This window comes from Saccostrea echinata, unplaced genomic scaffold (genome assembly GCF_033153115.1).
Source record: "Saccostrea echinata isolate AGI-Se365-2 ecotype Australia unplaced genomic scaffold, CSIRO_AGI_Sech_v1 ptg000019l, whole genome shotgun sequence".
In the NCBI taxonomy this organism is placed as follows: Eukaryota; Metazoa; Mollusca; class Bivalvia; order Ostreida; family Ostreidae; genus Saccostrea; species Saccostrea echinata.
The window spans coordinates 216,251-232,016 of record NW_026889768.1 but is presented as its reverse complement, the minus strand read 5'-3'; the positions used below and the strand labels follow the sequence as shown (position 1 = coordinate 232,016).

The window sequence follows — 15,766 nt, the reverse complement described above, 5'->3', positions numbered from 1 at the left end:
TGTATCCTGATCATTTAGTATGACCAAGTGTAGAGATACATATGTCTTACTTTCACACTTCTTTTTCTGACTAGGAACCGGTGTGTATGCCCTGTAATAGTCCTTCTCCAAAACCTCTCCTTCACAGTAAACACAGATGTTATCACCGGGTGATGTACATCTGCGGTGGTTGCAATTTGCAATAGGAGGACAAACTGAAATAAAATTACCCAATCATAAAGGCATTCTATACTTGCAATACCTACAAGTACATGTACAGTACATATATATACTAATGTTTGTCATTCATTTAAGAACTCTATCAACCCCACTTTCTCTGCTTAAAACTCTTGCCAATTCTACCTTACATGTAATAACAATCAGAGACTTATATGTACTAGTTAGAACATAGATCCCTAAACATGCTAAATCTGGACTAAGATTCGGCTCTCTGCTGAGAGCATTAGTCCAATTATTGTGGAATCATTTTAATTTGTGGGGGTCAATTTTACTTGATTGTGGGGATATGATGTACTTTTGTGGGTTACTCTTTTATACAGTAGATTCATTATGAATCAATTTGTTTACAACATAAACATTCATGGGGATGTAAATTCATGGGTAAGAGAGACCCAAGAAATCCACGAAAATTGGTCCACCCCACAAACAATGATGATTCCACAGTATCAAGGTAAGCCAAATCTCAGTCCAGATAAATAGGTCCCTTGTACAAAGAAAAAAAAACTAGTACGCAGTACCGTTAAGGTGCGCAATGGAAATATCGGCACTTTTTGTGATTAAAAATATATTCTTAATCAGAATGGCGATTCTTTTCAGTACTTTACTTATATTGGACGAATGTAATTATGGTTAATAATTACATATTAACTAAAGGACGATAAGATTTTATATTTAGACTTGTCACGTGATGCGGCAGTCAAGTGATACAGCGCATATACTTGCAGTATCGAGGTCACCTATAAATTTCACTAGTGCAAGGGCATAATCAAGTTAAAATACTAAATTTAGTGTATAAATATTTTCAACACGCATTGTAGTTTCTGAAAAGTGCTGCGATCCTCTATAGATTCTGCTATTTCATTGTTAAAATCATATTTGTATGACTGCATGATGTATTTTTTTGCTAGTCAACGGCATTAAATATAGATATAATTAATTAACCTTCAAGATTTCACCAGGATCGCAGCACTTTTCGGATACCTTAATACTTGTAGAGTTTATATGTAAAAGCTTACTGTGATCCATTGAGTGTATGCCCTTGCACTAGATCGATTTATCATGACCCTTACATTACCCTCCGATGTACTTGCATACAAATATACGGCAGTATCAATTATATAGGAAATATACAGAATATATATGAATAAAATCATAAAGAAGACATTGCATCCAAGTTAATGGCCTCTTAAGTATCTTCAGATAAAATTTTATTTAATTATAGAATACATTTTTCGTTGTGAAAATATTACTTGATCCGCCTCTCACTGCATACAAACTGCGTCAAGTTTTACGAAATGACGTCACATCGACAAGTGCATCATGATCAGTGACTTGTTTATACCTTGCTATGTGGGATTTAACTAAAGACAAAACAGCATGTTATAGTAAGTTTTGATGTAGTTTGATGGTCTCCTATAGTTTAAAATAGCAAATCATATCATTTTATAGTATTTTTAAGAATTGTTGGTTTTGTATGATGTCATAGTCAATATTTCCCGTACAAATTAGGCTCCGCCCCCTTTTTATAGCCTTAACTGTGCTGCGTACGCTTAGTACAAGTAGTAAATACAGTGTAATTCGAAAGTGTGGTCATTTTTTGTTTTGTTTTGTTTTTTGTTTGGTTTAAACGTGTTAAAAAATTATTTGCATGCATAACAGTTTAAATATGTACCTATGTATGTATTTTTAGCTACGTATAGCTACATAGTGAATGTACTGGACCTGCATAGTTCATGCATCTGCTTACAACTAAATTATTTAGTAAAAAACGTAGTAAGACTATGATAAAATTACTTCTGGTATTTTGCAAAATGTGACGATCAAATAGAATTTATGATTTTACAATCCTCAAAGATGAAATGAATAGTTAAAAAAATATTCATTCATTTATTCTTACGTATCCAACAATCCTTTGATTTTGTAACTTAACAGAAATTTCTGTTAAACTTCTCATGACTTCAAGTGTTTTATCTTCAGACTTCTCTGCTTCAGCACAGCCGACAACAAATCTGAGTCGGTATACCGAACCCGATTTATTTTTATAAACTTATCTTTCTATTAAAATTTCAATTCGTGCTGTAAGTGTATATCACACAATACAGTTTAAAAAAGTACAGTATCATGAGGTCAAAAACATGTAATATATCTGAACCAAAGCCACATCTCTTCAAAAATTCAAAAGATTGAATGTTTCGGAATGTTTCGGAGTATTCTAGAAAAAGTAGGTCAAAGGTCAAGGTCATTGGATTCTAATGCAGGTAAATTTTTAGAATTTCTTATGATAAGCAGTGTACTTGCTAGACAGCCCAGACCCCCCCTCTCTCTCTCTCATAAACAAAACAAAATAGGTATTAAATTTGAGCATTTTGAGTTGTCGGTTTTGAAGAGCTGAGCGTTTAAAGGTTGTCAAGTTCAAGGTGACTTTGTCAGTATTTTAAGTATTAGACCAAGCAATACATGAGCAAAATTTCAAATTCCTTCCTTTTACAGTTCTTAAGATAAAGATATGACCAGGCACGTAGCATAAGGGGGGCAGGGGGGCTGCCCCCCCCCCCTTTTTTTCCAAAATATAACTTTTACTTTTGAAAATGTTCATTCAAAGGTCGGTTGCCCCTCCCCCCCCCCCCCCCTCCACTTTTTGCAGTTCAGTGAAATAAGGGTAATGTATTAGTATATGATAAAATTTGGCATTGAAAGAAGTTGAAACATGAAGAAAGTTGGAACCACCCTCCACACACAAACATCCACACACACACATACGAAATAGGATTTTAGAGTTTGGACGCCCCCCCCCCCCCCTTTTTGCTTGTCAAGTTCTTTTCAGGTAAGTTCATTTCCCCCCCCCCCCCTTTCAAAAACGATGCTTCGTCCCTGATGACAGACGAATGAAACGGACCCGTCAAACAGAGAAGCTCAAAGTCATCCCTATGTGTCGCTCTTCTTTACAGGCAAAGTGGAGACTCTGAACCTAAAGCAAGCATTTCCTACAAAGGCACAATCTTGTGCCTTTTATATAGGCACACTTCATTTGAATTTACATATCAGTATTTAGAATCAGTATAATTCAAAACTTTAAGAAATATAATTATTATGCACAATTATAAATACTACAAACTTAGATAATAACTATAAAAAAGTCCGTCATTTTACTTTTGCACTTTTTTAAAGATTGCCTTGCTCTGCCAATTCGAATACAACTAACTCTCATTTGCACCAATTTATTATTGCATTCTTGATTTCATTGTATAAAAATTTACCTGCCATAACTTTGGCAGTGCCTTTATCCACGCATGTATAAGTTTACAGAACAAGAACACAAATGTTGGAAAAAATATTACAGTGTACAATTGCTTTGACCCAACTGATGCAATGAATATTTTGACATTAAACTGATTTAACAGAATTTTTAAATTTCTCTTACTTTTACAATAAGGCCCGTCTCCATAGAAGCCATTATTACAATTTGTACACTTTTCCGGGGAGGAGCACGACCCCCCACTGTCACGCACTATTGGATGGTTCCGCTTCAAAATTCCATCATTAGAGTAATACTTTGTGCAGGCTCCACTGCGATCTGTTTTATCGTCACAAATTGCTGTAAATGAAGATTGAAAGAATAAATCAATGGACGAAGAATTTTTTTTTTTTTTTTGGATTCCATTATTGTGTTCACTGAACCATTATTTCTCTGTACCTCAAAACAGTAACCATTTTGCCAATGGCTATATGCATGTACAAAAATACATAACTTAAGATTTTTTCTACTGTGCTTATACACTGGGAATTGTGGATATAAGGAGGATAGTCATCATTATTTCTTTATGTGTAGAAAATATCTTGAAGCTAGACGTTTAATGTTGAATGCATTACTTGTAATTAATAATGTAAAAATGTTAAGTGTGCATAAACTGCTTTGGGGAGATGAATCATTATCTTTCCAGGAAAATGAAAAAAAATATTTGGTATTGTTCAAAAATTTATTCAGGATACTGGTCGTTTCAATTGACACTTACATGTACTTGTATTTACTACCTTTTGAAACTATTTTAATATGGTTATTGACGTCATTATAATCATCATTATATCAATTGATATTCCTTAGCAATAATAACTATTGTCTTTGTTCTTGTACGTTCATGTATTAATATTGGAAAATTGTAAATCTTTGTAAATGTTGTATGGCTATTAAGATTTTATGTATGGGAGAGGACTATCTAAGTTTTTAGAACTTGTGTCCAATCCCTTTGACACATTGTCAATAAAATATGTTCAAAACAAAACACTGGGAATGAAAGGGATATTCATTTCATTAAACCTAATAAGCAGAGGTACTTGAAATTAATGACTTCTCTGATAGTAATTTACTGTTACAGTAGTTCTTGGGCAATATTGGCCAAGGTTTCAATATAATAGGTATTCCCCTCACAGCCAGGTGCTTTAAAATACTTATGTGAGCATAGATAATTAATAATCAATTATAATTAATTGTATAAAATAGTCTTGAAGGAAAATGGTGCAATTAACATAAAAGCTTAATGTTCAGTCTCAATTTAATTCTTTATTCTCTCTAAACCAGATCACTGGTACAAAAGGTACACCCCTATATATATATATATATATATATATATATATATATATATATATATATATATATATATATATATATATATATATATATATTAGGGATGTCAAATCGGTCAATTTTTGATAATCGGTTACTCGGACATTTTTCCGATCGAGTACCCGGGTACTCGGATATGTAAATATAAGTGTGTTAATTTTTTCACAGGACTTCGCATACCTATCAATTTTACCGAAATATTTAGTAATTATTATAGGCACTACGTATTTTTTATATTTACTGAAATTTTTGGTAAAATCGATAGGTACGCGAACTCCTGACAGGTGATTTTCTTGAGCCAAGTAAATCTCTGTTAAACTTCAAAGCTGTATTTATCACGTTTATAAATGTATATATATACATGATATACATCGAGTCCAACGGAAATGATTTTTGGTACTAAGTTTATTTATCAAATAAACACAAAAGACACAATTAATACATCAAAAATTACAAATGGTTTACAGTTCTTGTATAGGATCTATTTCATCAACGCAGAGGGACAATCTGTTACGCAGGTTTGTGATGATTAGAATTGCTGGGATCGCTAGTCTAATGATATTTCATATGTTGGTTGTTTCCCTCGTATACACTAAACTTACTACGCAAACTGACTTCCAAGATATTTTTAATCTATAGTTATTTCTAAACATTTTTTCACTTTTAAAATGGGTACATGTAGCGGCATTTCTATGCATGTTCGATTTCGCTGCCGTATATTAACTAAATAATTTTAAAATGATTTTAAGATAATAGACCATTCTTAAACGATATTCACTGAAAACAATCATGGAAGCCATCCAAAAATTAAGGCCCACGATAGGTGAGAAAAGCTGTGTACGGTGATTGGTCACTAATTACTGTATATACACGGCCACAGGCGATAACGGGTGTTTTACAGGTGAAGATGACGACGCGCTAATTATCGTTTGCCATATATAAGTTATATATATATATATATATATATATATATATATATATATATATATATATATATATATATATATATATATATATATATACTTTGAAATAAGAAAAATACACTTCCGAGTACCATTTTTAGTATTCGATACTCGGACGTTCGATCGAGTACCCAGTTAACCGGGTACTCGTTGACATCCCTAATATATATATATATATATATATATATATATATATATATATATATATATATATATATATATATATATATATATATATATATATATATATATATATATAGACAATTATATAAAGAAAAAAGAATGAAATAAACATATAATCAGTTATGTATATGGAGGATTCAAGAAGGACAGACAGTTTTGAAAATTTTCTTAATATATTTTGTCAGTGATTTTTGTATTTCTACAGTTCATGAAATTTGAAAGTGTTTGGAATTTTACAATATCTATTTTGAAGAAATAGATCTAGTTTTCTGTCATTTGAAAAGTACTTGAATTCTATAACATACTGAAATTCATCACCAATAGTCTCCATCACTCAATATTGTTAATATGAGGGTCGTTCAATAAATAATGCAAAAGGTCATCTAAAAATAAGAAAAGCACAAAAAGCAGTTTCTCTGTCTCTGTCTGTAAGACCTGTTTGGAGCCATGGCTTCTCTCTACAATAATAGGACAAAAGCTTCCTCTGATTCCACATTTCGTATGGGCTATAAACAGTGTACCCATGTTTCGTCACGCAACTCGCAGGTTTATCATACCTTCTTTTCTTAAAGTGTTTATATTTATTTTTTTGACACATTTAACGCGTGTTTTCTTGTAGGCATATGTAAGGAAATAATGCATTCATCTGAGAGATTTTTTAAAAAAAAATAATTCATTTCCCTTGTCCCAATTTAACCAACTGTTATGACGATGAAATGTTTAGTGTCTTAGTAACGTCTCTCATAGTAAATCTGGCACTTTCAGACATCATGTTGCACACAACACATGGCTGTAGGAACCGGGGGGGGGGGGGGGGGGGGGGGGGGGGGGGGGGGGGCGTGCTCCCCCCAATAATTTTGCCGATATATAGAATACTATAGAAAATATAGCTACTATATGCTTGTGTCCCCTCAAAATAACGTCTGATGACCCTTTTTTTTTTTTTTTTGGTCAAGGAATTTTGGTAGTTGATAGTGCCCCCCCCCCTCAACTGAAAATGTATGTTTGTGCCCCCTCAAAGTGGAATTGCTTCCTACGGGCCTGAACATCGATATTTTTTTGGTGTCCCTACATATCTCGATCGACCAGTTCGAGTGCGAACTTGTAAGTCGTCCTTTCCACTTTTTAATGAATACTGTACTGCGTGAAATAATAGTCTTTCCAGATATCAAAACCCAATCCTCAGCGGTTTTTGTAATGAACTTCATTTTCATCTTCTTGGCGGAGATCTTTTTAAAACAGTATATAGCTCAGTGAAGTGAGCATGCTTCTTCTTCTTTTTTTTTAATAAGATTTCTTTGCGAAGACAATAGGAAAAACATGCGGTTTTCGGTGATTAGGAGATCTTAAATAGAACTTATTTTGTGTGAAAAAATAAAATTAACTGCTTCTACATTTATTATCATAAACAGTATGTTGCATTACTTATTGAACGACCCTCGTATAGGATATGTCATGACTACTATTATTTGGATGGAATCCATGTAAACAGAACGTGGCTTAGTTGGCTTTAGTTAGAATGACAGAAAACAGATTATGAACAATTAACTAGAAGATCTTATCAATTTGACTTTTAGATCATTATGAACAGTATATCTTTAAATTATATTCTTTTTTATATTTTTTTTCAAAATCTTTTCGATGTAATGAAATTACTGACGTTTCAACGCGTGTAAGACACTGCAGATCAAAAAAGAGTGTATATACACACACTAACCAATCAAGTGAGGTGTACACACTATGCAGCCAATTGATCAAGAAAAAGTATTCAAACCAATCAATCAAGAGGAGTATACTCACTAGCCAATCAAGTGGGATATACATACATGTATCAGCCAATCAAGTGGGGTACACAAACACCCACACTTACGTGTTCATATTATACATATATCAAATGGCTTCGAGGGTGACATACCAGAATGTTTGCCCCAAGGTGACAGGAAAGTCCTGGAGTGTTATGTCACCCGATGCCGAAGGCAGAGGGTGACATAACACTCCAGGACTTTCCTGTCACCGAGGGGCAAACATTCTGGTATTGTCGCCCGAGAAGTCATGTGGTATATGTTATATAACATTTTTAAATTAAAAAATAGTCTAGAATTATTTAAGTTTTGGCAAATAATCCAAAAATGCTTTCATGACGTTAAGAATTGCACTCCGTTATTTACGTTTGCTTATAGCAACCGTCTTAATTCTCGAACCCGAGCTATAAATGCGTAACATAAAGACACGTGAATGTGATCGGGAGGGTATTATAACTGTTTCCGCCGGGTGATATAACTGTTTCCAGTGTGTGACATAACTGTTTCCGGTGTGATTCAGCATTCTTCAGGGTTTATAGTGAAACTTATTACATTTGTGATATAATAGGAAAACTTATTCAAAAATGTTATAATATGTTAGACGGTGCGACCGTTAGTGAGGGCGGAGCTGTCAAGAGAACATTTCTACATTTCATTGTTTAATGATAAAAATCAAATTGTAATGACATGAGTTGCAGCCTAGCCAGAGCAATCAAAATCAAATAGCATAACAGGGAAAGAGAGACCTTGCTCCAGACCATCAAGCATTCAACTGTTCAAACTACCCAACTGCCCAAGAGTTCCATTTTTAAGACGTTAAGTCTTTCACCTATGTATCTGTTCAACAATAAATGAACATGCCTGAGCATCATTTCTTAATCTTTCATGACTACGTGCACATTTAAAGACACCAATGCAGAAACATCCAGCCACTTAATTCTCATCTGTAATTACTCCCCGTGCATGGCCATGACATCAAATACAAATAAGGACAATTGTCATGGATGACATCAGAAATTGAACTTGGGACCCAAATTATAGACAGATGATCTACTTCCTGGGTTATCAGGACAATGGGAAACTGATCACCTGACCAACACTAGGGCTAAAAATATCATGATGTATCGCAGAATTTCAGAGAAAAATATTGCAATGCATGTATGATACATGTTTCTTTCTTTCTTTTTTCTTTTTTTTTTTTTACATTAATCAGTTTTCCATTAATTATTTTCTTAATTTTAATGAAAAATGTAGATTTCAGCATTTTTTTTATAAACAAAAATAAAAGGTAAAATTATTTATTGCTGTGTCGACCCCCTCTGTATCACAGTAATTGGTGTTTAATTGTGACATCCACCACACAATTATTAAAAGGATCATATATGGAAGCTTAAAAAAGATATTTTTAGTAGTGCTACTGTACTAATTGTATTGTAATATATTGTAATATATCACTTTATTTTTATACGTAATATTATGCGGTCGTCCAGTTTTCATACTTGTTAAATCTATGTTTATCATGTGCCTGCCAGAAAAGTTGTTCGTTTACGATTTTATTGAAAATAATATGTCAGCCTATCTTGATACGATTGTAGTAATAGCTATTATCATCATATTTTACCTGTTGTTGCTTCATGTAAAGTCGAAGGATTTCTAATATCAGGGATAAGAGGGTGGATTTTACATTTCATGTTTTGGTAGCCATCATACTTTACTCGGATCGTCACTTCCGGTTTAGTGACATATTCACTATAGTAATCTATGATTCAAGTTATGAATATTGGATCAGATTCTACATTTTAATTTGAGTTGTTGTGTATTTTGAGGCTATAAGTAGTCCTTTATTGTCAGCATTAACTTTATTATCAGTCAGCTTAATCGGAACTACATTTGTTTACGCTATCGTTGGTAGTTACGATATTCATACGCTACATTGTTCAGTATCTATTGTACAGCCTAGGGATGTTTTATAAACATTGAAGGTATTAATTTATTCGTCTAGTCAAGTTTATGTTATGTATTCAATTTCCAGTTGTTATTTTTACGTTGTTATTTTTGTTACGATATTGTACGGCAGCTTGTGTGGCAAAAGTAGTTCTGTGTGGGAACTTGTGTGGGAACTCAGCTTCCCGTACAAGCTGTTGATTGGTTGATAGTTCGTACGGCATATTTTCATTGGATAATTTGTGTCATGTGACAGGGGATAGGAGGTTATATAAGCAAGCGCATACTACGTTACGACAGATTTCAGCTAGTTGTACGGCGGCAACATTTAAAAAGATAAAGAAGAAAGCTAAGACGGTGAGATACTTATAATGTAAATTACACGTAATTAGCCTAGTTAGAAATCTCCTACCACACTGGACGACCTAAACTTGTGTATCTGAAGAATCAGCCATGTTTTCTTATGTTGTTATATGTGTATTGCCTATATTGTTATGATAATGAGATGCTGTACGTACAATAAATGATAAGTATGACTGTTCATCATCTCAAGTATTATTCCACTAAGTATCTACAGAGAGAGGAGCCTGGTCTATTTTACATGAGAACAAATTAAATTGGTGCATCCTGGTTAATAGATGATTTATTTAGATGATGAAGCAATGACCTGTATACATACTGAGGATTCAGAAATACTAGCCACCCCTTGGGTAGCTTACAGTATTACCATGGGTAATATCTAATGAAGATTCTGTATATGCTTTTTTTAAAGCCAAGAGAACATTTATTAGTGTAGAAAACTTTATTAAAAATATTAGGGATGTCAACGAGTACCCGGTTAACCGGGTACTCGATCGAACGTCCGAGTATCGAATACTAAAAATGGTACTCGGTTACTCGGAAGAGTATTTTTTCTTATTATACTTTCATGTTAAATACTAAAATCTGATTGGTTTAGACACATTTAACAATCCGTAATGTTACCCTCAGGGTTAACAACACACTTGACAACGGATAACATTACGAAAATATCACATGCGTTCAAATCATGCGCGTACGGTTCACCGTAGAATTCTCAAAACGTCGGTTGTGCGTTTGAAAGAAGCCGAATAAAAGACGTCAATAAAAGCTTGCGTCCGATGTAGCTTACTTGAAAACAACAATCGACAGACGAAACATCCTTGCGAGTGCAAACTTTAGATGATAAAGGACTTTTTGAGTAGCAAACAAACAATAGAGAGGTTGGTAAATCTTTTCCGAAGCTTTCTTATTGAGAAAAATAGAAGCGGGGAGTTTGAAAGCTTTCTAAGCGTGAACTTAACGACGATCTCCGAATTTTTTTTTTATGACATCCGAAATCAATAAGACATTCAGTATAATAAAATAAATAGTGCACGTTTTTGAGGGTAACACTGTTACCCTCAAAAACGTGCACTATTTATATATTATTTTAAAGTACATATTTTTATAAAAAATTATCAAAAATTAACATTAAACTGCATACAGTTTTTAGCGTGTCGTCATCTACACCTGTAAAAAACCCGTTATCGCCAGTGGCTGTGTATATACAGTAATTAGTGACCAGTCCCCTGTTACACAGCTGTTCTCACCTATTGTGGTCCTTAATTTTTGGATGGCTTCAGTGAATGTTACAGTGAACATCGATTCGATAAAGTATGGTCTATTATCTTCAAATCATTTTTAAATTATTTAATTAATATAAGGCAGCGAAATTGGACATGCATAGAAATGCCGCTACCCACTTCAAAAGTGAAGAAATATTTAGAAATATCAAAAGATTCAAAATAATGTTGAAAGTCAGTTTGTGTAGTAAGTTTATACGGGGGAAACAACCAACTTAGACTAGCGAACCCAACAACGTCCGTTCCTTCCCTTTCGCTAGTCTAATCATCACAAACGTGTGTAACAGACTGTTCTCCTATTGCGTTGATGAAAAAAGATCCTAAACAAGAACTGTAAACCATTTGTAATTTTTGATGTTTTAATTGTGTCTTTTGTGTTTATTTGATAAATAAATTTAGTACCAAAAATCAATTACATTGGACTCGATGTTTATATACTTTTATAAACGTGATAAAAACAGCTTTGGGGTTTAACAGAGCTTAACGTTGCTCAAGAAAATTAACACAATTGTATTTACATCTTTTTTTTTTTACATGTACCGAGTACCCGGGTACTCGATCGGAAAAATGTCCGAGTAACCGATTATCAAAAATTGACCGATTTGACATCCCTAAAAAATATGCATGACATGTGTTTTGCAGTACAGTATCGGTATATATACAATTATACAGTTTAATTGTTGCAACATTGAAGTCATATACGTGTTTATTTGTATACTGTTACATGTAAACTGAATGGCTACCTTCTTGTCCATCATACATAATGATTGTTTAACTTAGTTTTTCTCAATTACATATGATTTTGAACTTTATACACTATCATAATCCACCATGGGTTCCAATTGGTTGAATAAATTTTCTGTTCTATACTTTTAATAGTACTTTTTAAAACTGACAAAAACTAGAAATCCTCAAGCTTTTTAAAATTATACATTTGATCCATTCAAGTGTGTCAACATGTATAATATGATATATTATATGGAACATGTGTTTGTCAGGTGAAAAAATCTATAATTCTAAAAAGATAACAAAGTCAAATGGGGTTGTTTGAGCTTCAGACATGTTAAAAAGATTTTTCTTTTGATGGTGAGCTACAGGAACTGAGATTTGACACTTTAAAAAAAACTGAAGAAAAAAAAAACAAACAAATTTACAACAACAACAGAAATGAGACATAGGCCTCAACCTGCAAATGTATACATCAACAATATGGTAATTAAAAAACAATTAGGGTGCAAAAATGAAAATGAAAAAAGAAAAAAAAAGATTTAAAAAAAAATCCATAACTTCCCCTCCTCCCCCCCCCCCCCCCTTTGTTGGGTCCATTACCAGAATTCAGTAAACTTTTCCACAAAATATTTTACCACTAAAACATTTTTTCTAATTATTCAAGAGGAAATTTAAATGTCACAAAAAATTATATATTTCTGAGAATAAACCTAAAGACATTCGTGTTTTCCCCTAAAGTTGTAAGATTTTTAGTGAAAGAGGCCACAGAAAGATCCGCGCCTCCATAGTGCATAGTACGCAGTCTAGACAGTGACGTCACTGAAATTCGTTAAACCATGTTTATTTCACCAAAAAGCATGGTATGGTTTATTAAAGTTGAAAAAAATCTGTTTTTAAAAAGAGAATACGCATATGAAATATCAGTTATTACAGGTTGTTAAAAAGTCGGCAGTTTCTGCTGATTCATTCAATGAATGACGTCACATGTCGGGTCTATGACGATCGATTGCAAGTTAGTTGAAAACGAAAGTAACAAGGATGTGTACTATTCGGGTGTTTTTGATTATTGGAATTGATAAAACTTCATTAACACAGGATTGGAATTAAAATTACGATTCACCAGCATCTCGTCTATGCGGTATTTTGTCGCGAGATTCAAGATGGAAAAGACTATGGACGCCATATTGGCGACAAGGTTCTCAGTTCCTTAGGTATTGTAATAAAAATATAGTTTACAATAGAATTCATTATATTTTACATACATACGTGTTACCTATAGGGAGAGCTTCGCTCTCACGGGCCCTTCGGGCCCGTGAGAGGGCTCCGCCCTCTATAAACACATATGTGCAATTGGAATGTCCATTTTGTACATATTTTTTGTTCTTCCTACTTTTACAAGGGAAAAAACCATGAAAATAGTACTGAAAAGAGAACTACGAGAACTAATGAAAACAGAGCATTTGCAGAAGTTGATTTTTTCTATAAAATTGAGAAGTACCCATCTCTTATCTGCAACTCCTCCTAAACCACTGAATAATAATACTTTCACAGATTCTTTATTACATAGTGCCATTGTGTACCTCCTATTTTACTTTTTGATTGGACACTATTTCGGATCTCCCTTAACAAAACCTAGACTTTACCATTATAAACATATGGGAGGCTGGGGTTGGGGGGTGGTGTGGGGGTGGGGTATCATTTTGTGAGCTCAGTGCTTACAGTACCTCTATTTTTTGTGTAAATAAAAACTTTAATTTTGCATATGAAATTTTGAACAGGTGCACTTTTATTGAAGTCCAAGAGGTTTTAATGGTTAAGTTTTTTTTTTATTCCAAGCATCCCTTTTTTCAAAATATCTCGGTGCAGAAGTATACAACAAAAATACATATTTTAGCGATAGTAAACTTAGCTCCTCCCTATATACAGATTATAGAGCATTATCTCTTCATTGGTGAACAAATTACAAATGCTAATCTAACTATCAAATTGATTTGTTGTACTTTTTTTTTACGTACATGTATATATATAACTATAGTATTAAATATTCATTCTGATGAAATTCATAGGAATGACATATATTTATGAATTTTGTAACATCAAATTGAGAGATTCAAGTATGAGGGATTTCCTTACCATATTTGCAGGATGTATAATCATCTGCTTCGCTTCTGTATCCAGGACAGCAGTACAGTTCAAATTTATAAACGGTTCTAAAATATCAAAATAAATGATTAAATTTCTATTCTTTATTAATTAATGTAAATCATTCTTTTCATTCAGAATTTTATTCTAGACAAAATGAAAGTAAATGAACCGGTTTAATGAAGATAACTTTCCTTATAATACTATAGAGAACTAAAAAAAGAAGAAGAACTATTGAAATTATAATATTGTTTTCAAACTTAAAATTGTGTATGAGAGAGAGAGAGAGAGAGAGAGAGAGAGAGAGAGAGAGAGAGAGAGACCTGTATCTTGTACACCGGCCCCATTTCCAGAATGAACATTTCGCCTTATATCTCTCCTTTTCTGACCACGTTTTCTTGCAAACATGTGCGCTAAAATAAAGAAAACAGAGAAGAAAGAGGGAAAAAATTAAAAATATGTATCAAAAATACATTAAGTTTTTTACTTTGTAAAATGTTTGTCTTCAATTTAAGGCGGATCGAGAGTGGGCCAATTACACTGTACAAATAATAATAATAATAATAATAATAATAATAATAATAAAAATTTAAAATTTTTTTTAAAAAACACTAGAAAGGCAACTGTGTCATATACAGGGCTTTCAATTGAATTAGGGTAAGGTGGTGTAATTTCGAGCGACAATTTTTTTTTGTTCCTATAAACTTTAATTTTGTTCAAGTATGTCACTGTCTGTTTTGCTACAACTTTTACTGGATCCTTTTTCCCTCGGAATATCTGTCAGTTTTCAGATAACATTCCTCATAATATAAAATAAATGCGCTCGATTTGCAAGATATTTTTAAAAAGTGTAAGTTCAATTTATTCGCCCAAACCAAAATATTGGTAAATGGTGTACATTAATAACATATATATATACAATATATACAAACTGGTCAGAGGTACATATACAAATAAATAAATAAATAAAAAATAAAAAAAAATACCCAAACAAAAACATGACAGAAAATAGAAAAGAGAGGGGAGAATATAGGAAGGAGGACAGACAGCAATATGAATTTTTAGGATAAACATACATAGTTTTTCATCATTTTTTCGTTTTGAGTTGACATTTATTCCATGAATTTAATAACATTTGGTCTGTGGGAATAATAATTGCCCAGGTAATTTTTCCTTACATTAACTAAAGCTTCACATTTTCGGATATAATAAAATTCATCAGCAATTTGAGTATTATTACAAAGTGTACAGATTCTATCACACAGTGGTATATCATACCATAACTTCGACAGCACACGGGGGAATTTCGACATCTGGGCCAATATAAACGAAATAATTTGCCCCATCTCTAATATAAGAAAAAAAATTATAAATTCAGATTATTTTGTTGTAAAACATAAAAGTCTGACGTGAAAATTCTGAGAAAAAGAGATGGTAATTTTCATATTGTGCCTCATTTGAAGACATCGAGTGCACACGTGCAGGATTTGTCAAGGCATGCTACAAAATTAATGTACATAC

General features: G+C 32.9%; 1 protein-coding gene across 1 annotated transcript in view; it reads right to left on the bottom strand.

The window, feature by feature from the left end:
* LOC133189645 (uncharacterized) overlaps positions 1-9,955 on the bottom strand; it is a 62,186-nt gene extending 52,231 nt beyond the window's left edge. Inside the window, exons 1-4 of the mRNA XM_061325047.1 lie at positions 9,850-9,955; positions 9,409-9,546; positions 3,641-3,814; positions 51-194 (exon numbers count right to left, since the gene is read on the bottom strand). Of these exons, the coding sequence (XP_061181031.1) occupies positions 51-194; positions 3,641-3,814; positions 9,409-9,546; positions 9,850-9,955 (562 nt within the window). The remainder of the gene's footprint in view (positions 1-50; positions 195-3,640; positions 3,815-9,408; positions 9,547-9,849) is intronic.
* Between the last annotated feature and the right edge of the window lie 5,811 nt (positions 9,956-15,766).